General features: G+C 37.7%; 1 protein-coding gene across 6 annotated transcripts in view; it reads left to right on the top strand.

Moving 5' to 3' along the window:
- Window positions 1-25,392, top strand: part of PALS2 (protein associated with LIN7 2, MAGUK p55 family member) — a 53,090-nt gene that overhangs the window by 12,005 nt on the left and 15,693 nt on the right. For 3 of the 6 annotated variants that reach the window (XM_086853921.1, XM_086853914.1, XM_086853940.1), the window contains exons 2-3: window positions 16,861-16,979; window positions 21,741-21,893. In XM_086853921.1, the coding sequence (XP_086710047.1) occupies window positions 16,863-16,979; window positions 21,741-21,893 (270 nt within the window). In that variant the 5' untranslated portion in view covers window positions 16,861-16,862. Of the gene's footprint in view, window positions 1-6,684; window positions 6,734-16,857; window positions 16,980-21,740; window positions 21,894-25,392 lie in introns of all 6 variants that reach the window. The other 3 variants (XM_086853925.1, XM_086853906.1, XM_086853935.1) reach the window with 2 other exon arrangements.

Below are 25,392 nucleotides of genomic sequence, written 5' to 3'. Positions count from 1 at the left end.
AAAAATGGAACAGATAAAACACAACACACCTGGAGTTCAGAAAAAATTGACTGACCTTTCTTAACTTGAGTTGCACCAAGAGGGCAGGTCTTCCTCTAATTATTGGTACATCTTGCTCAGAGAAGTTACAAAGTAACTTCTACTCTCAAAACCAGCTATAATTTGATCATCTTGATACCTTGGAAGTGAGGCTTGACCACACTTGTGTTTTCTCTTGCTGAAGAAATAGATCCTTTGGAAAAAAAAATAGAGAAAGTGCAGCATGAATGTGCTTCATGTATAGAAATAGGAGAAAAAAAGGAATAAAATTTACCAGCTGTACATTGAATATTGTCTTTCCAAGTGATGCCCAAAAATACTCTTGTGCATCTGAAGATATTGAATGCATCATAAATCTCAGCTAATATTATCTAAAATTGCTCTACTTAGTTATCTGTGACCAAAATTAGATTCCTGCTAAAGCTTCTATTACGTAGTTTTTAGAGTTCATTGACAGCTTCTGAGTGAATTAAAAGGATGAAGAAAGGCAAAAGAAGTGAAGAATCATAAGGAGGCTCTTGAGATCTTTGCCATCCTTTTTAAAATTGGAATTTAAACATGTTGGAAAGATCTCTGGATGGCTATAGCACACGTTGCTTTTATTCAAACTACTCATTCTTTTTTTGCATCCAAGCTGCCATTTTGGTTTTAGTCTCTGATTCTTAAGCATTTGGGTATACTTAGGAGGGGTACTTTTGTGAACAGAAATAGGCAGTGAATAGAAAGATAGTGGAAAAATCTTGAGTCTATATGAACCTAATGGATTAATCAAGAGTTATACTGTGTGACATTTCACAGTTTGTACTTATGGAAATATATGCAAATACCTCTTGTCAGCCTGTTTTGAGGGAATCTGAACATATAAACCTCTGAATGAGTCTTTCAAGTAGGTCACTTCCTTCCTTTTTGTTCTTCTTTTTTCTTTGACATAATTCCCAAATGAACTTTAGCAGATGTCTTAACTTTGAAGTCACTGGGGCTGGTTACCTGCTTGCGGCTAAACTTACACTTAAGTCCCTTTCAGTAATATTTTAGCAAATTCAACTTCTCTGGAATATTGTCTAACCAACTTTTTTAAAGGCAGCAGGCTGAAAGAGGGGCACAGTGAGGGACTTAGCATTGGGAACCTCCCTCCCTCTCTTTCACATCAATCAAGAAGCATCGTGTCATCTACCAGGCAGAAGTGCCAGTCTGCGTACATGAAAACAGGGGGAGCAGGTGACAGTTCAATTTAAATACTACTTCTTCTAACATGGTGTAATCACCATGTGGTAGTGCTAGACTGTATACAAAATTGACAGACAAGGTGTAGTTTCCTAGGTCATTAGCTGGAACATATGACATTTCATGGTTTTTCTTTTTCCTACTGAGCTATTCCTTTTGCTGTATCTAGTTTTTCTAATTTCATCACAATGTGCCTACTTTCCAGCTATTTTTTTCCCTTTCATTTGGTAAATTTTCAAATAATTCACTGTTAAATAGGTGTTCAGGACTTTCAGCTCTCAAACAAAATTTTGCTTTTATGTCTGTGTTGGAGAGATGACCAACTTCTCTGTGTATGGTACAGTATTTGGCCAAATGATTTGAACTCTGATGTTGGGGTATGTGCACAGGCCTGTGTTCCAATGGCTGGTATGATGACTGCAAAAAAAACGCATGAGAGATAATCGGACACTAAGATGATCTTGAATTTGTGCATCTTGGTGGTGATTAAACTCACTGAAATGTATTTTCCACCCATCCCAAAATATAATCCAACAACAGTCTTCAAAGGATTAAAGTCAGCGAGTTTTTATGGAGGATTATTTGTACATGGTGTTGGAAGTGCTGTGTCTGTGAATTTGTTTGGGATGCTTATGTTATGTATGTGTCTTTCATGGAATAGGAAAGTATGAAATAGGACTTTCCCATAGTAGCATGGCTTTGCTCTGCTGTTAGCACAGTAGATGCAAGTAAAAATGTTTGATGAAAACAAGAATGTCTGGGATGCAATTGCAGTGGTATTTCCATGCTTCAGGTTTATGGTGGAGTCTTGCAGCTCTGCTGCATGAAGCTGATTTGTGCTACGCTGTAAACTTCTCATTTTGTCAGTCTTTACATTGTTTTTCTGTATCTGTCATACAGAAAAATATATATCCACCTGTTCTAAGCTCTAGAACTGAAGAGCAAGACTGGTAGAATTACTGTACTGATTTATTCAATTTATTAAGTCTTGATCTTTAGGTAGTCTTCCTGATAATTTAAAAAGAGAGATCTGATGTGTGCACATAAAGCACTGTGTACGTGTTCCTTTCTCACAAAAAGGTACCTGTTCAGGTTCAGGGTATCCCTGGAACAAGAACTGCCTGCAGAGGGATGGACTTTATTTAAAGAATTAGGAAAAGTGATGAACAATGTAAGTCTTTGGTAAAAATCCTTCAGGAGGAGGGTTCCACAGTATCTTCTCAGTATTTAGCATGGATGAGTATCTTCTTCTGTTCATGTTTAAGTTTCTAGTTGGCACATGAGACCAGTAAATCACAGGTCTTCTTGGTGTCCTCTGTTTGAAGTTATTTGACATGCTAGCAATTCATTTATTAAGCACAGGAAGATCACAGTTTTGAGCACATGTGAAACTTATCTACCTGTATAGTGAGTTTTAAGTACTTACAGTGTATATCAAAAAATTATCATGAGACTATTTAATTCTCTACCCTTTCAGCCATAATTTAATCCTACGTTGAGCCAACGTAATGTATGCCTGACTGAATCTTTATCCTTCATAGCCCTTGATAGCCATTGTTCTGGACAGAGGCATGCTAATTAATTTGTGAAAAGATTTTTTCAATATAGAGACTTGGCTTCTTTTTTGAACTACTGGCAGGAGCTTATTCAAAGCAGTCTCTCTGGTATTAAAAAACAAGTGTTGATTCCTTCTGTGTGAAAGTTGGCTTGTCTGGGTCTTAAAACTTACGCTGAGAAGTGATGTGATATTTAAATCCTGACACAGTGTTTGGAAAAACAGAATCTCTGCCAGATTTTCTGCAGCTGAGAAAGCTTCTTTCATGTTCCAAATCCTTCGGTCATTAAATACAAATTTCTTCTTACTGGATCAAATGTGATTGCTATAACCATGGCAAGTTACTGTAGAGGAATACTCAGTGCCATCAGTAATCTTGATTTATGGAAAGGTTACTAATAACAATAAAAGGGTACCTTTCCAAGCAATATGGTGTTAGTACTGCTGAGGTTTCTTCCAAACTGAGTATTCCAAAGGAAATTTTGACACAATGATCTGTTGTTTTGAAAGGATCTCTAAATGTGCTAACTTAATGCCAGTAGGTTGGACCAGCAATCCAGTACGTGCTTACCAGCTTGCCTTTTTTAGTGTACCACCAGATCTGTCCAGGGACAGGTGTTTGGGAGTTTACCTACACATGATTTACTTTATTAGATCTGTTTCTTTGGGCTGTTTTCCCTTCCTGACTGGACCAAAAAGCAAGCTAAAGTCTGACATGTGTCCTTGCAGTCCAGCAGTCAGCTTTGCACACATGTAGCTGACGCTTAGGATGCATGTAGCTGAGATATCGGGATCTGTTGACTTAGGGAAGTGCAAGCCTGGGTTGCTTAAAAGTATCTGCTGCTCTTTGAATAGAGATAGTGAACCAGTCCTGAGTCTAGAACTTTTCTTCTACCTCATCTACCTCAGGTCTTCTGGGGCCATGTTGATAGACAGGGTTTCTGAGAAGTTGAAACAGAATCAAAATTCCATTTGGGTGTTGGGAAAGGGTTCAAGGTAAGTGTAGTGAAAAGTGAAAGAAATAGAGACAATCATTTGAAAAATAAGTAAACAGGTTGATTTCCTTTCTGCAGATAGGAATTTATACTTCTGAAAATGCATTCCTAGACTATGTTCTGTTTCAGACCTTTCAAAATCCTGAGGAAGAATGGGGCCATTTAACTTCAGTGTCAAGTTTGTAGGAGACAGTGACTACTCCATCTATTTCTTACTACCTTTTGTGCTATATAACGTGTCAGCTGAGATAGGACTTTTTTTTTTTTTTTTTTAATGACATTCATAAGTACTGGCAACAATGTAGTTTTGACCTTGTAACACCCAGAAAGTTATGGAAATAGACATCTTTGCCCTTTCAAGTTTTCTTGGGAACTTGAAGGTAATTTAATGTTAAATTATTCCACAATCTTAAAACTAGCTGTGTCCAAAGAACCAATTTATCCATAGGAGGTTACATTGCTTTCTTTCTATATTGTTCTCAGGCCCAATACTCTTCAGGGAAAGAGGAATTCAGGGGAGTAAGATAAGCAGAAGCAACCATGGATGGAACTGACTGCTCTGAAAGCTCATTTGGTGTGATGAGACAGTCCTCTCAACTGCCACATTGATTGGCAAATTGGTTGGCAAAGCAATTACTCTTTTCCAGATCAGGACCTGGACTTCATAAAACCTTACTGGGGAAAAGCTGAAACATGGGATTATTATTTATCTATTGCAGTGAAATTCCAAGGCTGGGGACATAGACTCATGATCCCTAACCTACCATTTCTGATTGTACATGGGGGGAATTCACAAGGCTGTTTCTGGAATCCTCTGTGGAGGATTCTGTGGATGGCATTAGAAGTGGTTCTGGCTACTGATATCCAGGTAGCTGGGCCTTAGAATTTGTGCAGATCTGAGAGGTCTTATAGTCAAAATCCAACAAGGGTTGTTCTAGTTTCCTCCTCTCCTCCTCTTTCCTCCTCTCTCTCTCTCTCGTCTCTCTCTCTCGTCTCTCTCTCGTCTCTCTCTCGTCTCTCTCTCTCGTCTCTCTCTCGTCTCTCTCTCGTCTCTCTCTCGTCTCTCTCTCGTCTCTCTCTCGTCTCTCTCTCGTCTCTCTCTCGTCTCTCTCGTCTCTCTCTCGTCTCTCTCTCGTCTCTCTCTCGTCTCTCTCTCGTCTCTCTCTCGTCTCTCTCTCGTCTCTCTCTCGTCTCTCTCTCGTCTCTCTCTCGTCTCTCTCTCGTCTCTCTCTCGTCTCTCTCTCGTCTCTCTCTCGTCTCTCTCTCGTCTCTCTCTCGTCTCTCTCTCGTCTCTCTCTCGTCTCTCTCTCGTCTCTCTCTCTCTCCCCTCTCTCTCCCCTCTCTCTCCCCTCTCTCTCCCCTCTCTCTCCCCTCTCTCTCTCCTCTCTCTCTCCTCCCTCTCTCCTCCCTCTCTCCTCCCTCTCCTCCTCCCTCTCTCCTCCTCTCTCCTCCTCTCTCCTCCTCTCTCCTCCTCTCTCCTCCTCTCTCCTCCTCTCTCCTCCTCTCTCCTCCTCTCTCCTCCTCTCTCCTCCTCTCTCCTCCTCTCTCCTCCTCTCTCCTCCTCTCTCCTCCTCTCTCCTCCTCTCTCCTCCTCTCTCCTCCTCTCTCCTCCTCTCTCCTCCTCTCTCCTCCTCTCTCCTCCTCTCTCTCTCCTCTCTCCTCCTCTCTCTCTCCTCTCTCCTCCTCTCTCTCTCCTCTCTCTCTCCTCTCTCTCTCCTGTCACCCCTTTCTCTGAGACCCCTAAGCAGTGTGAGAAACAAGAGAACAAAGGACTTGAGTGGAACCTAAGATTATGTGGCTTTTGTTCCAGCATAACTAGGTTTGAAGAGTTAGTGTGTGAGGATGTGTATGAACTGCTTTTAAGAAACAGCAATTGAAGTCAAGAAAGACATTATCTTACAACTTTTTTTTTGTCACTCTGTAGGCTTTCTCATGGCTCCAATGCAGTCAAAAAGCCAGGTTCCATCATGGTCTTATTTTTACAGGAGAAAACGTTATAAAAGAAATGATGTCATATCAGTAAAAGTTGGAGTTTCAAACATCACTGTTTTCAGATTTACAGCAATTTGCCTGTCTCAGAAAATGATGAAAAGCCTTGACAGATATTATTCTTCACTGAGTTTTACAGTGGTGTTCAAGAAGAAAAGTTCATCTGTCTTTGCATTTGCCAGTGCTTCTTTTAAAAAAAAAACAAAAAACCACACAAAAAACCCATCAACCAAAACCCAACTAAAGCCCCAAACAAGCAACAACAAAAAACCCCAAAATATTTGACCTGAAAAATGTGGAAAATTTACTTAAAAGCTCTCTGGTTTCACTTCAGTTCGAGTGATGGGGTGCATGACTGAAAATGCAGAAGTTCTTAGCAAAACTTGATGAAACCAAACTCTGTATTGTGAGGAAATGGAGTAGAAAATTTCAAACATGTCAGTATGCATCACATACAGTTTTGAAGATACCCTTGCTGTTTCACTGCCTGTGTCCACCTTATACAACACAGAACACTGTCATTCAGGGTTTACAGCACTTACTGGGAAATTGACTTTAAAGTGAAGGTGGCAAACATTTGAAGATAGCATTTGAAGTGGTAGTTTCCTTAAAAACATGTAGTTCTTAATAATCCAAGCTGCCCCAAGACCACTAGAAGTAATTTTTTCCTGATGTTATTGTGCCTATATATTCTTAAATTGAAATTAGATTTCCCCCTTTTCATTAAACATTTGCAATCATGAATAAATCCTGATAACATAATGTGGGGAGGTAGTCCAGGAGGTAAAACACATGACTAAGAGCAGTGTTATTTACTCTGTAAAGTTTTTCAGCTCCCTTCAAAATACAAGTGTCATGCTGATCTTTTTATTCCTTTTCCAGGGTTCTTGAACATACTCTTCAAAGGACTAAAGGAACATAACTGTTGAGGGTAATGAATAGGCAATTGTGTAAATCTTGACTGCATTGAATTGGAAGAAAGGTTTAGAATGGAGTCTCTTCACTAGGGAAGTGACAGAGATGTATTTTGAGCATTCCTGAAGGTCAAGTAAGCCTTTAACATGCCATATTTTTCCATTTCTTTATTAAAACACAAAGGTTTTATGTGGTACTTTTCACTATTTAGAAACATAAGCCATGTTATTTGGCAAACAAATTTGAAAAAGCCATTTTCTATCCTCTACATCACTATTAACATTCCAACTGTGTTTTGGAAATTTTCTTTGTGGATAAAGCTTTAGCTGTGTCCTTAAAATAAGCAAGAACTGTGTCATATGACAAAGGTAGTGAGGTAAATGTTTTTTTGTTTTCCTGTTGCAAGTCACCCTGAACTAGAACATCATTAATTTAGGGAATTGCTTTTACTGCTTCCTAATAAGTTTGTTTGGGCAGAAATGGGGGTGTATGCATGAGAGAGATTAGTTTAGTGGAAGTGGGAGCATTAGAGTTTAGGGATGAACTTCAAGTGAAATTTTTGGAAAATGTACTAGGTGATCGTATAAATTGAAAACAGATCCTGGGACAGAGATAATTTCATTTAAATGTTATAAATTTTGCAGATTCACCCCTGTCCTAAATTTTTTGCCTTCAGGCTGGGATGCAGTAGAAAATTGAGTGAAATTAAGTAGACTCTGAATTAACTGAACACTTCCCTATGGAAATGTTTCATGGTGGGTCTTTTCCTTTCTTTAAAGAAATGGGCTAGATATAATAATAGTATAATTAAATATCTGTTTCCTTTTTTATTAAAGAATACATTGACATTATCTAAATATTTTCTAAAGCGCTTTAACTTATTTTGTGCTCCAAATAACTGTCTTGCATTTCTGTTTTCTGCATATAATTTTGCTGAGCGATTTTCAAATGCTTGGGTAGCATCCATAGTGGAACCTCAAAAATATTTTTAGGCCTGCACTGGTACAGCTCTAATTTAAATACTCCAGTGTTTTAGCTTGGAAGGGATAATTCAATAAATACTTCATAGTAGCATAGGCCTGAAACAGTGTGTGCATGAAATGTTAACGTATGGGTGTGATAGTTAAAAGGACAGAGGGGTATTTTTTTAAGTACCTGCATCATAATGGAGCAATCACATTTTGAAAGTGCTGAGTTTGGATGCTTTCATTTAAAAAATGCATTCTGCTGTTATAAAATAACTCTGAGAATGTATTATGATACAGCATTATTTCACTTGATATCAACACTCTTCATCATAAAATTCTTAATTGTTAGAATTCCTCAGTGTCTCCTACTTGAAGCTGTAAAAGGTATTTAAAAGCAACAGTAGTATCTGGATGATATGTGATATTCTGGATGATATGCATTTCCTTGTCTAATTTTCACTAAAGCAAAAGAGGACAAAAAACGAAGTGCCAGAAACCAATTTGAAACCTAGAGTAATAGCAGTGAGACAGAGTATACATGTGGTGTTTTCATTGAAGAAAGGGGACATTTTGTTCAGTTAGTTTTTAACTTTGGAGGAGAGTGAAGTTTAAAGTGATCCTTTGTACTGTTTTGTGACAGACCAGTAGATTGAGCTGACAGCATGACGTAACTCTAAGAAGGGCAAAATAGATCTCATTATCTCTCTGTATCACTAGAGAGGGAAGTATTAATGGTGTCATCCAAGGCACTCATGAGACTCTTGTCTTACATATTTTCCATACTTCTGACTGTCTATATTGAAAAAAGGTACAGACTGGAAGAGGTACAGGGCAGTTATGCCTGGCTTGCTTGTTTCCCAGTTGATACAGGAGAGGAGAAGCTTTCTGAAGCGCAAAAAATTGCCCTCTTTAGAGCAATGAAAACTGAGACATTGTTTGCCACATGTAAAAAAAAATTGATTAAGAACAAGGACTAGAAAGAATTGTTTTATTTAGATTTCCTATTAGCCAAGATTAAGGAAATGTCCAGGTAACTGAAGTGTGGATTATTTTTAGTGATATCCTCCTGATACGCTGTTGAGTGATCTGGTGCCTTCAAACACAAGGATGCAGACATCCCTGAGATGCAAACTGCATTGGAACTAACATCATCTCTGGTAATCAGATTCATCATGGGTCTCTGGAGGTAGAGTGTTGTTTTTGCTACACAGTGGAGTTATCTAATTTTGTTTATTTAAAGTACCTTGTCTTTTTTGCAGACGTGCACAAACCACGCTACAGAACTGGTCTATAATTAGTGTTCTGAACCATGACATTTGTACTGACAGTAGAATACTTTACAATTCTTGTGAATTTTAGCTTTCTTTGAGAAAATGCCTATTCAGTGTTCCTAGATGAAAGTGTAAATGGTTGAAAAAAGATGCTGATGGCCGAGCTTGAACCAGTTGCTGCAGGGGGTGCCTGATCTCAGAAGTTGAGTGCAAAATGCAGCTTGCCTTATCCACTATGATAGTGTTGACAGGAGACGAGAAACAAGATGAAGGCAATGTTCTTGGAGTGGAAGTCTGTCTTCCCTTTGGAAGGGTGTTCATTATTTTCTCTTCAGGTCTAATTATTTACTTGTGTGAAGAAGAGATCTAATTGAGAAAGAAATCTTAATTGATTTCCAGCTGCCCTTAGGCTGAATTTGTGAATGGGATAAAACTATAGATGGTTCTGCTTGGCTTCCTCTCAAGTGTTTTGCCAAGAAAAATGGTACAGTAAACTGATTTTTACATTTGTTTGAGTTTGTTTCTTTGTTACACATAACTTCTTCCTGTGCCATATAACTGTTGTCTTTACTTATGTTAGCATTTTTTCAGTCCTGCTTTCTTCAGGGTCTGTCGTACTGCAACAGGTAAATAATACTGAATCCAGTGGCAGAAATGCAGATACAGAGCTTTGATTCATTTGGAAGAGTGCACGTTAGAGAACGCAATGCTTCAAAAGCTGTACTTAGGTTGTTGCATCTCTTTTGCTGGCATTTTCGAATTCATAAAAACTGGCAGAGCTACTGCAGAGAATGCAAGTTCCTTCATCCAGCCACTGTTGGCAAAATACCAGAGGGAATGATGGAGGCTTGCAATAAGCTCAGCCTGTTGTATAACTTGAGTGGCATGCAGGATGCGTTCTGAAACGGTGTTGAATTTCTGATATAACTTTTGAGTACAAAGTAGTGTTTTAGAATGCTTTTTCTCTGAAAGTTTTGCCTTCATTTAAAAATCTGTTTTAGTATATTCTGTAGTACCTGAACTACTGAAGTAGTTGATGAACTTAGGGTAGTACAGCCTTTATTCACCAAAATTTACGTTTCTTCTGGGACATGTCCTAGTATTCATTTAAAGTACAGTAGTCTTTATGTGACATCAATGTATACTTTCCTAATATCCATAGCTAAAAAGTAAAAACACAAAAAAAATTCAAAAAATTCAGCCTTTTAAAAACCTTCTAATTGACTTACTTGTACATGCTCTGGTTTGTGCTGTGTGGTTCTTGAAGATTTTTTTTCTGTATACTTGTCTGCTGTGTGCATGTATGTCCTTCCTCAGTTAATAATTTCTGTGCCTGAAACTTGCATCATTCTTCCTCTAATTAAAAAAGGGCAGAAAACTCGGTAATACCTAACACTTATAAAGGCTTGTCTTCAAAGCATTAAGCTTAGTGAGCATCAAGTTAAGTTAATTGCCTTTGTAGTTTATGAAATATTTTTCTTGGGAATCCTTGAAGAAAGAGAAGTCTGACATAATTTCCATAATATTAGATTTTAGTGTATCTGTCCTGAATATCTTGTTGTTGGTCATGATATATGTATTTAAATAAGACTAAACGTTTTGATTCTGCTGGTTTGGGAGTTTTGATTTTTTGTTCCCTTTTTATCTTTGCTGAGATAACTTTTAAATAGTGCTCTTTTTTTTTTCTTTTTTTTTCCCCAAAAGATGCAGCTGTGAGGTCCATCTGTTCGTCAGAAAATTTGTGATTCGTCTTTTTTTAGACAAACTTTGCAGCTGAAAGAAGGATGTCTGCAGTGTTCAAGCTGGGAAAGGGTTGTTGGCTCTTCCCTGTAGCTTTTGTGACCTTCAGCCATGAAAAATGGGCATGAAAGATATAGTTGAGCCAGGTTTGATAAGGGTAGGGATTGCTTGAGCTTCTATTTATAGTTACGTTAAAATAGCTCCATCTTGACTTGCCAGTAGACTTGGAGAAAATGAAATAAAAAAAAATAATAAACTTTTCTAAGCACTTAGGTTATTTCTTTTCAATGTACAGAAATTCAGTGGGCAGAATTTGAATATCCAGAGGAACATTCATTCTTATCAATTAGACTTTTCCTTCTTCCTTTAAAAATTCATTGCTATATGTGATTCTGCAGTCAGTAAAGGGTTCATGCTGCAGACAACAGTTTTCTTCATTAATCAATCTTACTGTCTTTTTAGAGGAGATCTGCTGTGTTTAGTGCTGGAGGAAGGGTTTAGAAAAGGTGTCTGTGTGATGTTACAATGGAATGCTGCCCAGGAATGTCTGAGTTAAGGTGGGCTGGCCCAGCACTCCCTGCTTGGCCGTGTCTGTCAAATAGGAGGTGCAGAGTGTGTGGGCGGGTGTTTAAAGGCCCGAGAGCCATTGCACCCTGCTGCAGTCAGCCCTGAGTGAGGAGTAGGTATCTGATTTGTAGAGGAGCACGGGGCTGAACTGCAGAGCTCCAGCACTCTGGAGCTCTTGCTGAGAGTGATCCTGCTCAGTGCATGCTGCTGTGAAAACACAGACATAAAGTTGTGTGTGCTCAGTGCATAGCACTTCCCCAGAGACTTTCAGCTAAAAATACGGCTTCTGAAACTTACTCTAGCGGTAGTAAGACAGCTTTGCCAGTCGTTCATTGGTAAATAGCCTGTTTGTGAATGAACTTGTGAAATATTCTCAGAATGTTAAGTGGTTCATAGGTACTCCTTTTCTCTGTTCTAGACTGCCAAAAAAGCTGTAATTTGTGACTGGGGAGAGAAGTGGCCAACACAAAATAACAGTAACTTTCTTTTTCCTTTGCCTTTTAAGTTAAAAACCTTAAACACAAATGGAAAAAAGTTACAGAGTTGTAACTTTGTAAAACTGTAGCTGTAACTGTGTAAAACTCTGTAATGAGTTTTGAACTCGTTGGTTAAGGGCTGTTGAGGTTACAAATTAATCTTCTTTTGTGTGAGCTTATTGTGTGTCTTGCGAAAATTTAATATATCCCTCTTGAAAAGGTTTTAAATCACACAAGAAATTATTTCTGAAGTTTATGTATGTGACAAGATTTTAATCTAACTTTTTAGACTTTGTGTGGAGTACCTGCATCTCCAGTAGTCCTTGAGGTATTTATTATAACTTCCTAGCCAGATGAGTAGGCCATGTGGAAATAAATATGCATGTTTATTTAAATATATTATACATCATTTTCTTTTCATTCCTGTTATTTTGTAAGCTTGGAGACTAATAAAATGAAACTGAGCTAAAAAAATCTGTGCAAGGTATTCACTCTGAAAAGCTTTAATTTTCCCCAGTGAGTGACACATTTGTCTTCTGTCTGAAAATCTGAAAAATTTATTTAAATGTATGCTTCCTCTTTCCTCTATGTAGAATTAATGTAGACAAGAATTAGGCACTGAAAGAAAGAATAAAAATCAAATTTGGTAGAAGAATCACAGCTGAGAGCATGGCAAAAACCTGATTTTTTCTTACAATTACAAGAAGAAAAGAGTTCTTTTCAGGGTATCTTTTACGTCTGTTTGATCTGAACTTACTATTGTAAGGTATGGTGTGTAGATTAAACCTTTGAAACATCCTTTGGTTGTCTGAAGTACTCTGCGGGAATTAGAAGGATTTAATTCTGGTTAGTAAATTTTGCATTAGGAAGTGGGGTTTCTGTATTCCCACACCTCAGTATGCGTGCTGTTTGCCACAGAGATCAATTAACATTTCTTTACCCCTTTTCACTTTTTGAAACGGGGTTCAAATGACAAACTAGTTTCCCTGAACGTGGGGTCATATGTATAGTAGGAATAAATTGTTCAGTGCATGTACACCGTGCACCAGTATGTTCCTGCTGAGTCTTGCTTGAGGCTTTAAACTTGCTGCGGTTATGAAGATGTTCTTTGAAAATTGACTGTGGAAACTAATTCTGTGTGCATTCCCTGTCACGAAAGCCGGGGGCTGGAGTGAAGAGAGGCCTGTTGTAATCTCATTTTCTCTTAGGATTCCCAGCTCAGACTCAGTTCTGTTGTCACTCTTTCCTAAGAATCCCTTTATTTCAGCACCTTGCCTCAAGTGAGAGTCTGTTTCTGCTACCTGGTTCCCCCTGGTGTGTCTGGAGGCTGTTGTCAGTGTGTTTCTTGTATTATGTGTGTTCCTACGTGGTTTTGTTAACCATTGTAGTCAGCCATGCCTATCTCATGGTGTCCTCAGAAAAGCAAATCCTTACGTGTTGTGATAAGAGTTTAGCGTTTTCCCCAGATGGGTCTTTGAATATAGAAATAGGCTCGTCTTCAGAGAGAGAGGGAGGTGAATGGTTGATCTCTCAAAGTCAGTACGTTCTTATTATTTTCCTGTGAAAGATGGGACAAGAGAGGGAAGAGAGACCCAATGAGACCCAATTATTTTCCACTGAAGGAAAAGTACGCATTTCCTTTTTGTTGTACGCCAGAGTACCCAACAATAAGGAACACTTCTGACAACCTGGTTTATGCAGTTTGTTCGTGTAGCCCTTAGTTCTTCAATATGCCTGACTTAAATGTAAGTTCTACAGGGCTTTCTACCCCCCAGTGAGTAACTTCTATCAACATTTCAAGGGCAGATTCATCACAAAAGAGATATGCGGCTCAAAAGGCAATTTTTGATGGGATATTTAGATTTGGTAGTCTCAAAACTCCTCAGTTCCATCTGTTTCTTGCTTGGTAGGATCTGATCTTTTAAGTAAAACTTTCCTACATAAGTACTTTCATCTTCAGCTTTCATTCCTGCTGCTCAGGAATAAGATAAGATACTATTCTAAAAGTGCTAAGGTGGCTTTACCCCTGGAAAGAAAAAAGTGAAATTGTTTAAAAGAGTGCTACTTGAAATTCCATGTGTATCTACATTATTCTGAAAGATCATTATAATTAAGCCTGGAAACAAAGTATCTCCTGTTGCTTGTTGTCTAATAGAATATTTCTTCCCCTAGAAATGAATAAGCAAAAGCCTCTTGAATAGATACAGAAGAAGAAGTTCCATAATACATTTCCCAGAGTGTCTTCGCCTCCTCCCACCTCTGCCCTTAGTCTTTAGATAAATCAAACTATTTGAAAGTACATGTGTGAATATCTAAGGCATACATAGTCAGTATGTTGCTTAGACTTTCAAAGCTGTTTTCACATGTGAGCAAATACCAGATTTTCACATTAAACAGGAACTGTAATTGAAAATGGCCCATAACTTGTATAATGCACATTAAACACTGAGATTAAAATGCTTTGTCTAGTCCATCAAAAAAATCACCCATGTTTTTGTGATCTCTTCTTTTTAAATAAACCACCAGGCATTCCTGTTGGAATATGCTCTTGATGATTTTTTGGCAAATTACATTTGATCATATTCTGAATTTTTTGCCAGGTGAGTGTAAAGCAGTGGAACATGGTGAAGCATATAAATGTTCCTCTGCCTTCCATGTGCCAGGTAACTGGTGCAAAGACTGTTGAACCTTAACCTTTCTCTCACGCTAAAGTTTTTTTTGCTTAACATTGTAACTGATTAAAATAAAGGGGTACTTAAAGATATTTTTTTATTCAACTACTTATAAAGATCTTCCCTTTAAGATGGGGAACTATCTACGCTGAGGTGATATTGAACCTCGTATTGTGTTCAAACAAACAATACAGGATGAGTAAAGGTGCCTTATCCTGCCTTTTTGGTTTGCTTTCTAAATATTGAGTTAACACTGTTTATAGCTAAAAAACTCTTGCCATGATGGCTGTGCCGTGAGACAAGACAACCAAAACACAACTATGGGAAGCTGTTTCTGAGAACTGTTTTTGGTTTTGATGATCTGAATGCAAGTCTGCCTTTGTGAATTTTTTGAACTCTGCATGTTGATAAAGCTGGTTGCTGTTTTCTAAGAGTACTGAAATATACTTAAGTAGTTCTGATGCTAGATGTTTGTCAAACCTTTATCAAACCTTTATGTTAAAAACACCCTACTTGCATGAAGACATTTTTCTGAAGCTTAACATTGCTCTTAACATTTTCTTGTTGATGATAAAGTTTTTATGTAAGGGACTATATTTTTTTAATTTGATCTAAGAATTCTGAAAGGCTTAAGTAAGAAACAGGATATTATCATGGAGATAATATGAAGAATGTGTTTATTATAGATGTTTTTGTCATCATCAAGTGCTGGAATTGCAGCTGGTAGTTGAGGTACATACTTTGACTTCAAGGAAGCTTTACATTTTCTCTGATTATTTATTGTAGAAAAAGTGCTAACCTGAAATCCCTTGAAAAGAATTTACATAACTGTTAAAAATGTAAAGAAAGCTTATTATTCTAACACTTGCATTATTATGCAGCACCTATGACGTAAATTGGCCAGAAACATCTGCCTGCTTCTGCAGATATTACAGCTTGCATGACTGCATTAAAAGTCACGAGTCTGAAGCTGGGAATTGAGAAAATGTGAAAGAAGGCAGTTGCATCTGCAGCTGGACTAGTCAGGATACAGGACATACCTAGTCTGGGGAAGTTGTGGACTGTTTATACGGTAATTTTGTGGCTTTATGTAATGTGTGATTGCTGACAGGACTTTGTTACAAGGTAGAAATAATGCTGCTTCAAAATCTGAAAGCATAAAGTGTCATTTTCCCTCCTACTCATGGTTTCACAGAAAATTCACTTTTTTTGAAACAATAAGTGTGGTTAAAACATTTAAAATAATGCAGGGCTTTTGACATGCACTGCTGTAGTTAAAATGTGGCACATGAGTTGATTTGCTTGTTGGAAAGTCAGTTCCACTTAACAGAAAGAATGGCCAGAAAGTTTTTTCTTCAGATGGAATTTTCTAGGAAGAATTGGAATCAGAAAGTAGGTGTTGAGAAATGCAGTCTGTTCTGTTACTGTGCAGTTTCATAATAGCTTTCATTATAAAGCAGTGAGGAAAGTTAAGGGTAAATTCCTGTGTGGGAGAAGGGTCATATAGGCTTTTCTAATTCTCTTGATATATACTACTCTGCAACATGCAGAGCATTGCAGAACACAGTGGTTATTCCAAGGCTTCTGAGCTTGTCGGAGATCTCAACAGGAGATTCTGTTAGTACACCTATGTGTGTCTATTTGAGCGTGCATATTTAACTTGGCAGGAGCTTGAAAGAATAAAGTTAAGAACGAGAACAAATTCTCTTAATTCACCTCGATGACTTCAGAGGACCAGACAGATAGGATGGTGGCATTTTCTGACATTTCCTTGGGCAGCATTGCTCACTCTCAGCCAAGAGCAGTTCTCTCTCAGCAAGTCTGAGGGTACTGGGCAGGCATGGTGCCTTTCTCTTTATAGGATGTACTTCCCATTGCAGTGTGTTATGGGACCAGGTCAGTGTTACCATGTGCGCCAGAGTGCAGTGGGTCAGGAATGGCTGTAAAGGACTGCTCCCCACATTAAGAGCTGTCTTGGAAGAAAATTTTTGGTTTAAAAAAAATGTTTTGGAATTATGTGTTTATTTTTAAAACAGTGAATCTGCCTCTACAAGCACTGTAAAACTTGTGGGTTGCTGTATGTATGAGGGCTGGAAACGTCTCCTGAAAAAGATGAAATGAAAAGAGTACTGAATGAGTTGCTTTTATTGTATTTGGAAGATTATGCATACCTTATACATAGTTTATACTTGTTTGTTTTTTCAATGCTTAGTAGCAAATCTTGGAAGGAATGTGCTGGGCCTGGATTCAATTGGATACAACCTCTATTCCATTTATCAGACACACGCACACAAAAAGTACTTTTTCTGTTCTGTCCCCTTGCTCTCAGTAGATGTATTTGACTGCTTAGTATCTTTAAAGTTAATGTTGTGGTGTTTCCCAGAGCTTTTGCTCCTTATGGAAGCTTGTTTTGGTCAGTATTTACTTTTTGTTTTTGTTTTGTCAGCAGCCATGCAGCAGGTCTTAGACAACCTTACTGATCTGCCAACATCGACAGGCGCTGAAGAAATAGACCTGATATTTCTTAAAGGAATTATGGAAAACCCTATCGTAAGATCACTTGCTAAGGTATTTAAATTTGCTGCTTTGAGTAGAATGTTTTAACTCTTGCATTATTGTGTGAACACCGAGTGTGGATTGAGGTATCAAGAACACATTGTTGGTACATGTTATTAAAAGACTTGAAGGCCAGCTTGAAGGTGAAGAGTTGGTATAGTGTAATTTCTGTGCATGCTGGTTGTTATGTAGAAAAATCTAGAGGAAGATGAAAAATTCAGAGACTACAGAAATAATGTGGTTACATTATTTATGAAGAAAAAATCATAATATTTGAAATTAGAAGCAGTTGATTTTAATGTAGTCTTGTAACCACTGTTGTGTGCAAAACCCATATGCCTTCTGACTTGTAGTGTTTTTGCCAGAGATGAAAAGTGGGAGCAGTCACCTTCATTATCCATGGCTTAAAAAAGTTTTCTTTTCATCTTTACCTCAAAACTGCTTTGATATGCCAGAAAAATATTTTCTCCATGCCCTTTCCTGGATCTCAGACTAATGCTTTTACCTTTGATTGTCATCTCTCTAAAACATGGATTATCTTAAGTTTTTGTCCTTGGGTTACAGGAATCTTTAATGTATGGGTGGTAGCAATCAATTATAAATATGTAAGGTGATATTTGCAAAAAAAATCTTTGGACTCTGTAATTAAAATGTAGTTGGTCTTACTAGTAGGAAATACATTCAGATATTGTACATCACTTATATTCGTTCTTAATCTTAGTTCATAAAAAGTAAGATTTCCTCCTTTCATGAGGAAAACCCAGTTAACTTAAATACAGCTGTCTCTTTAATAGGAATAGACATGTGAAAGCAGTGCCCTCTGGGCAGATCTGAAATCCTCTGTAAAGCTAAAGGATTGTTGGCCTGGGATTTTGTTCAGTATAAAAATATGGAAAGGAAAACTTCTCATGAGAATTCATAGAAGAATTTACTTCTGTTTAGCTGTTCAAAAAATTGGTTTTAAGCTGAAGACATTGCACAGTAATAGAAGTAATGGAAGTATCTTCTCTGCTGCTGAGATGACTGCAGAGGGAAAGATTTGTGTACTAAATTTACTAGAGTAAGTAAAAGCATTTTTTTACTGACAATGGAAACAACTTAAGTATCTGCTGTGTAGGTCATCTTTAATATTTATCATGTAGAAAATGTTCATTGCAAAGTTTTTTTTTCATATCAAGAATTTCTACTTTATTGGCCAATAACAATTAGGTGGAATTTAATGGCTAGCAGATGTAAAAAAAGTGCTTGTAATGGAAACAGATTCTTAACTGTACACATGCTTAAAGAATGCTTAAAGGTTTTAATTGTGTTCATATGGTGTGACTGCACTCATATTTTCTTCGTAATTATTTTGGAAATATCCTCAGTCTTAACCAGCAGTGCTAAATAAGGATAAGATCAAAACACATTTGGTGAAGCATGTGTAATTCACATATATATTGATTTGTCCCTAAAAGTACATAAACTTGTTTTCCTATTAGAAGAGCTGGTTTTACCAGAATTAGCAGTTCTCTGAGATGGTTACATTATTTAAGCAGAATCATTGCAAAGCAGACCAGAAATGCAAAAGCTTTTTCGTTTGCCTTTATTAGCCAATTATTAAGACTAATCATTATGTAGAGTACACCAGAAAGGGCAATAAAAAACTTGGGGAAATGTGCCACAAGCTATACAAACTTATTTTTTTTTTATTTTGGTCCTTAAATAAATGAAGGCAAACAATAAGCATAGTAGTTAGTTTATAGTATTTTTCTGTGTGGTGTGGCTGATCTTTTAAAACTGGGTTACATTAATTTCATACGTTTCCTTTATGGATTAAAGGCAATAAGGTAGAAATGACATATTTTTTGGGATAGGATTCTTTCACTGAACCTTTCCACTTTTCAGTAGGTAGTAGAGGAAAGGAGAACTAACTGTTACCATTGTAAAATGTTTTTTTCTTGTCGCTGATATTTATAGAATCATAGAGTAGTTTTGGTTGGAAGTGGCCTTTAAAGGCCACCTTGTCTCACCCCCTTGCAATGAGCAGGGACGTCTTCAGCTGGATGAGGTTGCTCAGCCTCATCCAGCCTGACCTTGATTTTTTCCAGGGATGGAGCATCTACAGCCTTTCTGGGCAACCTTTTGCAGTGTTTTACTACACACATCCTAAAACAACTTCTTTATATCCAGTCTCAGTCTACCCTCTTCTCGTTTAAAATCATTATGCCCAATCCTATTGCTAAAAGCCCTACTAAAAGTTTGTTCCCATCTTTCTTGTGAGCCCCCTTTAAGTATTGAAAGACTGCTATATGATCTTCCCAGAGTCTTCTCTTTTCCAGACTTAACAACCCCAACTCCATATCTTTCCTGTGCTGATGTTTGTGTTCAATCCTAACTAGTCTTTAGAATTAATATGATTTTTGGAAAACAGTTGTTGAACTTAGAAAAAACATGAATTCTCCTCAGTTTTGCTACTGAACTATGATGTCAAAATTCTCTTCTCCTGGATTGTTAACTATTCTTTCAAACCACAAAACATTATCTTCTTTCTGCCCTCACACTATTGCTTTCAGCATTGTAGCATAGCCTACTGCAGACCAAGTGAACGCCCAGCCCAGGCCAAGGAAACACCTTGGGAATAATCGTTAAGTGTTTATTCCAGTATTTAAGATGTCAGATTGTTGTAGGTAAAAGCCTTACCTAAAAGCCTATTTGAACATTTGTCAGGTATGATAAATACTGAATGCACAGAAAGGCTCAATTCAGTATTAATGTTTCTGAAATGTTCAATTGAAATGGAAAAAAAAAAATTGCAATGTCCAAGTTAGGTATTCCTACTCGTTTGGTTTTTTTTTGTTTTTTTATTCATACCATTCTGTATCCTGTTACTCCTTAACATATTACAGGATCAGAGATTGTTCACTAGTAAAAATTAATGTTCCCTAGTATATACATGGTCTTGATTTTGGAGTGAAGGGTGAGTATATTTGTATTTAGATTATATCACTCAGTGTTAGTGGTGTTTTTTTGAAAATAATGAGTGAGAAAAAAGGCAACCCATATTCTCTAATCTTATAAAGGTTTTGCTATTGGTTGTGTTTAAAAATCACTAGATTTGTGTTTTTACTTGCTGTAAAAGAAGGATATTGTTTACTGTATGTATTCTGTACAAAATAGCATTCCCTTATAAAGGACAATGTGTGTAGGTGCTGAGCTTCCTCTATCTTTGTAATCACAGTCGTTTGGTTTGTGTGTGTTGGTGTTAGAGAATGTTTGAAATGCCTTTATGTTAAGTTAACCTTTCCAGAGTTTGGTCATCAGGCCTGCAAAAACAGCATTTTATAGATATGAAGTACAATTTAATACTCAGATGATTTCAGGAAGCAAAGTTTTCTGCTTTTAGCAAAATTTTATTTTATTGTCTGTTTTAAAGCAGACAATAAAAGAGAGCAGAAGTGCTTGCATACCTTCAAATTTTATCTATGGGAAGTATATATATATATATGATTCTAAATTACAACTATTATGTATTTGTTTTTTATATGCCAAAGTAATTGCTCCTTTGTAAATTTCTTGTTTCTACAGTGTTGAAAATAACTTATAATTGAGAATCTGAGTTATTTCTGCCTCCTCTTACTCCCTAATTTTATGATAGAGCACTGTCTGTAATAAATAAGTGAAGCATTCAGAGATGCTTCTCTTCCTGCTCAAAGCACCTACCTTTCAATGAATTTCAGTATCTGCAGAGTTCAGGAAAGGATTATGTCTGTAGGAACAGCTCTAGAAATAGATGAAATGTTATCAAAGAATCACAGGATGGCTGAGGCTGCAAAGGACCTCTGGAGGGCATCTAGTCCAAGTCTTCCTACTCAGGCAGGGCCACCTGGAGATGGTTGCCCAGGGCCACATCCAGACAGCTTTTGAGTACCTCAAGGAAGAAAACTCCCATATTCTCTGGGCAACCTGTGCCAGTGCTCCATCACACTGGAAATAGTGTTGAGATGTTCAGGCAGAGCTTCCTGAGTTTCATTTTATGCCCAGTGCCTGCTGTCCTGTCACCCGTCACAACTGGAAACAGGCTCTCTGTCCTCTTTGCATAGTATACCTTTAATACACGTTGATGAGACTTCAACGGCCCTGAGCCTTCTCTTTTCCAGGCAGAGCAGTCCCAGCTTGATCAGCCTTTCCTCAAATGTGAGGTGCTCCAGACCCTTCATCATAATTGTGGCCCTTCACTGAGCTCTTTCTAGAATGTCCAGAGTGTTTCAAGTGTGGCCTCACTAGTGCTGAGTACCACTCAGTCTTCTAGTAACACTTCAGTGCAGCCCAGGATACTGCTAGCTGCCTTTGCATTTCCTTCAGTTAGGCAGATTTTTGTGTAGAATATGCTGTTCAAAGGGTGTTTGAATGGGAGGAGTCTGAGGTAAATGGTTTTCTTGCAGACTCTGAAAAGATCCCATAGCTTCTTTTTTGCCCTTCTTCTAGAAGGTGTACTTGTCCAGGATTCCAAAGCTGGAAAGGTCCTGAGGTGCTGTACTCTTGATAGAGTGATTGGTGTGTGTATAGCATAGAGAAGGACTTACAAGGCTTGCTGGTATGTGCTGCTTATAAAGTTTGTTTGGTCCTGTAGTTGAGCATGCAAAATCCTTCAGCAGTTAAATCAGGTTATCCTATGTATAATTTTTCTGGCCTTTCTGCTGAAGATTGCACTGAGAAATTACTTGAGAAGTTGATAAATCTGAACCACTTGGAACTTATTTACATTATAGTCTCATGTATTTAATCTTACAGGCTCACGAGCGACTGGAAGATTCTAAACTTGAGGCTGTCAGTGACAACAACCTGGAGCTGGTGAATGAAATTCTTGAAGACATCAGTCCCTTAGTAAATAAGGATGAAAATGTTGCAGAATTGGTTGGAATACTCAAGGAGCCTCATTTTCAGGTGCCACCTTTTTACTCTGTGTTACCAACTTACTATATCAGTGTCCACATACATATCTAGGAATAATAATGAAACAAAAGAATGAAATATAATGAAAAATAATGAAACAAAACCTGAACTATAGCAGACTGTAATATGTAGGATTTTACTCCTACATATTTAGGAGTACATATAATACATGTATTTTATAAGTGTACATACTTATAAAAGGCAAATCAGAAGCCATGTTACAAATAAGCATGATTTTATTCTTTGATATAATTTCAAAAATACCTTTACTCACTGTATTAAATTTTACTGGAGTTTCTGTTACAAATTTTGGACAAGCTTTTACTTCCTGTATGACTGGAGTTTCCATAAAAATTGCCTGAAGGCTTGCTTCATACCTGACATTTCCAGGTGATTTCAGTTCCTGATCATGAGCATTGTTCATTTCAATTCAGCTGTTGGCATTCATGCTCGTTTGTAAGACGTACGGTTCGCAGAGTGAATGTGATCTGATCTGCACTGCAGCTGAAGCTGAGACTCTGCATCCCTCTCACTGTTGCTCTGCTTTAAGTGAAGTGTTGACATATGCTTGTCAAAAGCAGGAAATGTTTTTCCATTTTGCTGTTTCTATGACCAGCCTCAAAGATAAAGGTTTGAAAATTCTTCATAGATTCTGGCCTTTCTAGGTAGGGTTCAGTGGACTTTACTGCTTCAGTGGACTACTACTACTAGGGTAAAGGTATTCTGTAGAAGAACATAAACAACCTTTTGCCACAGTATAAGTGGACTTCTTTTGGCAGACGGGTATGAAGTCATAGGCATTTTTGGGATGCTTTCCCAATGCACACTTTCCCATGTTTTCTGTTACATGTTATATAAACATAGCTGTGAGATATATTACTGTTTAACATGGATTAAAACTGGAAATGCTGTTGGTTGTATTGTGTCCTGTTGGAAAAGGGATCACCTCAAGAACTCAGCTTTTTGGAGCAGTAGCTCTTCTGAGTACTGCCAATTCCTCTGCCTCTCCTGTGTTGGCCTCCCTTGTGCTCTTACTTGTGCAGAAAGGCATTATAGCTAAGTGATCAAAAACTATGATTCGGAGACTTACTGGTGCATAAACCTGCAAATCAGTCTTTGATCCCATAGAAGAAATTGTATTTGAAAAGGACTGGATGAGTTCGGAGGGACTGATAGTTATTAGACTGATAGAGGATTAGAACTGAGGGACAACTGGTGCACTGACAGACCTGACAATGATCCATTGTGTTAGACAGAGAAAATAAAGCTGAAAGTCAAAGAGGATGATGAATCAAAATATGAAAAGGGCATAACAATTGAAGTGCTGCACTTTGAAAGGCATGGTAGCAGTGATCTCTGGAGAGAGATGGCAAAGGCCAGAGAGAAGCTTGGGAAATGGATCTTTGGGGTGGAAACTGGAAATGGCCTGTAGGAGACAGATCAAATGAGAATTACTGGGTGAACAGCCAACACTAAGGCAAACCCAAAATTTATTCTTGTTCAATGGTCAGATCTACAGAGAGGCAGAATGTGATGTTGGTGTCAGATACTTCATTAGTTCAGGCTTAAGTAACTTAAACATGTAACATAAAAGTTCCAAAATAGCTGGTGAACTAGAATGTCAGTATTTATGCTCTTTCTTGTACCTGTTTTGTTGCTTGATATATAAGGAGCAGACGTAAAACTGCATATGTGCTACCTTAACTCAACAGTTTCGCTCAGATGTTTTATTAATGCTTCCTAATTGCATGGTAAAGGTCAATTTAGCAAACATCTCTTCTGTTTTCCTTCCCTGTCCCAGCAGTAGGTATCTAGTGAAGGTTGTAAGGCTAGAGCAAGCCAAGAGTGATGCCTTCCAAAGTGTGTTGTGAAGATTTATTGGTCTGTTGCTCAGACTTCTGAGTGAGAAGTAGTATCGATCTGTGGTTCTCTTCCATGAGCTTGTTAAGTTGTTTTTCTAACCCATGTGAAAATCTGTCATTCACGGCATCCCCCATCTGAGTGGAGACTGTCCTCTTTTGGTTCTGAGACTGTCTCCTGTCAATTTCACTTAATATTCACATCCTCTTGTGTAGGAAGAAAGTGAACAGTTTTTCTTAATCAGTTTTTCCATGTTACTTGTGGTTTGAGAGACCCCACTGTGTCTGTCTATGTCAAGTAAATAAAACGAAGGGAAGCAAAGCTGTGTGTACAGCATGGATTTCTGAAGTGGTGTCATCATTTCCATTGCATTTCCTACTTACAGACTAAAAGTTTTTAGTATTTGATTTGCCTATTTAATAGCTGATGAATAGAACAGAAAAGTTCAGTTAGAAGGGTCCTACAACAATCATCCACTCCAGCTGCCTGACCAATTCAGAGCTGACTGAAAATTAAAGCCTGTAATTAAGGGTCTTGTCCAAATGGCTGTTAAATACTGACAGACATGAGGTATCACTCTTCAGAAGCCTATTCCAGTGTTTGACCATGCTGTCGGTAAAGAAGAGGTACCTCTAGGCTCAGGGAGAGTAGAGGTGGATTGCTTGTTAGGCTCAGTTTGGTTTTGTATTGTTTACATCTTCAAGATAACATTTCTGAGTCTGTCAGTTAATATATTAAACTAGGATTGAGTTTTCCTTTGCAGTCTGTTGAATTTCATTTGCCTTGCTCTCAGTCTATTGCTCATGAGGTGCCTCTGCAGGTTGCAGTCAGTTGTTTTAGTCCTTGAATAGTTCATCAGCATCAGCCAACTGTCACTTCACTTCTCATCCCCATTTCCTAGGTCATTTATCTGACATGTCAGTTATTGGCAGGTGTAGAACTGAGCTCAGATGCCTGTGGAAATCACCTGATGACATGAATTATGAAAACTAAAAATACTATATTCCTGGCACAAATTTTTCTTTCTTCTAAACAATAATTTCTTACACTTGAAAGCCATGCTGCTTATCCTGTTATAATGTTGTTTCTTTGTGATGGTTTCCCATGATCCGTTTTGTCCAGTCAGTCTGGGTTTTAAGGAAACTTCTGATTTGTTTAGTAACAGCATCACGCTTACTGTTTTGCAGTTTGTTGACTCTTCCTTGGAACCCAGTTTAAATTTCCATGTCATGATTATTGCTTATATGCTGCTTCTTTCCCTGTAGTGTTGGGTGAGTCATGGGCATGTAAGAAAAATACGGTGCAACTTCATTTGCTGCAAAACTTTGTACTTATTGTACAAAAAGGAAAAAAAAATGTGAAAGGAAGAGAAAATAGATGGTTAAGATAGTTAAATTCTGTCCTGAAGATCCGGCCTATTCATCACTCTGTCAGAATTAGAATTAATTAAAAAAAAAAGCCTGAATAAGCTTTAACTTATTTTAATTTATTCTTGTATTTTTAAAATACAAGAATTTTAAAATTTATTTTCTGTGTGCCTGTTGTAAGGCATTCAGTCTCATTTGCAGAAATAATGAGCAGTTTTGGCTGATGTGTATGGGCAAAAGCACTTATCTACTTACTTCTGTAA

The sequence above is a fragment of the Cyanistes caeruleus genome, chromosome 1 (assembly GCF_971803275.1).
Source record: "Cyanistes caeruleus chromosome 1, bCyaCae1.hap1.1, whole genome shotgun sequence".
NCBI lineage: Eukaryota > Metazoa > Chordata > Aves > Passeriformes > Paridae > Cyanistes > Cyanistes caeruleus.
Note: the sequence above shows the minus strand (reverse complement) of the source record. Positions and strands in the feature narration are given on the sequence as shown.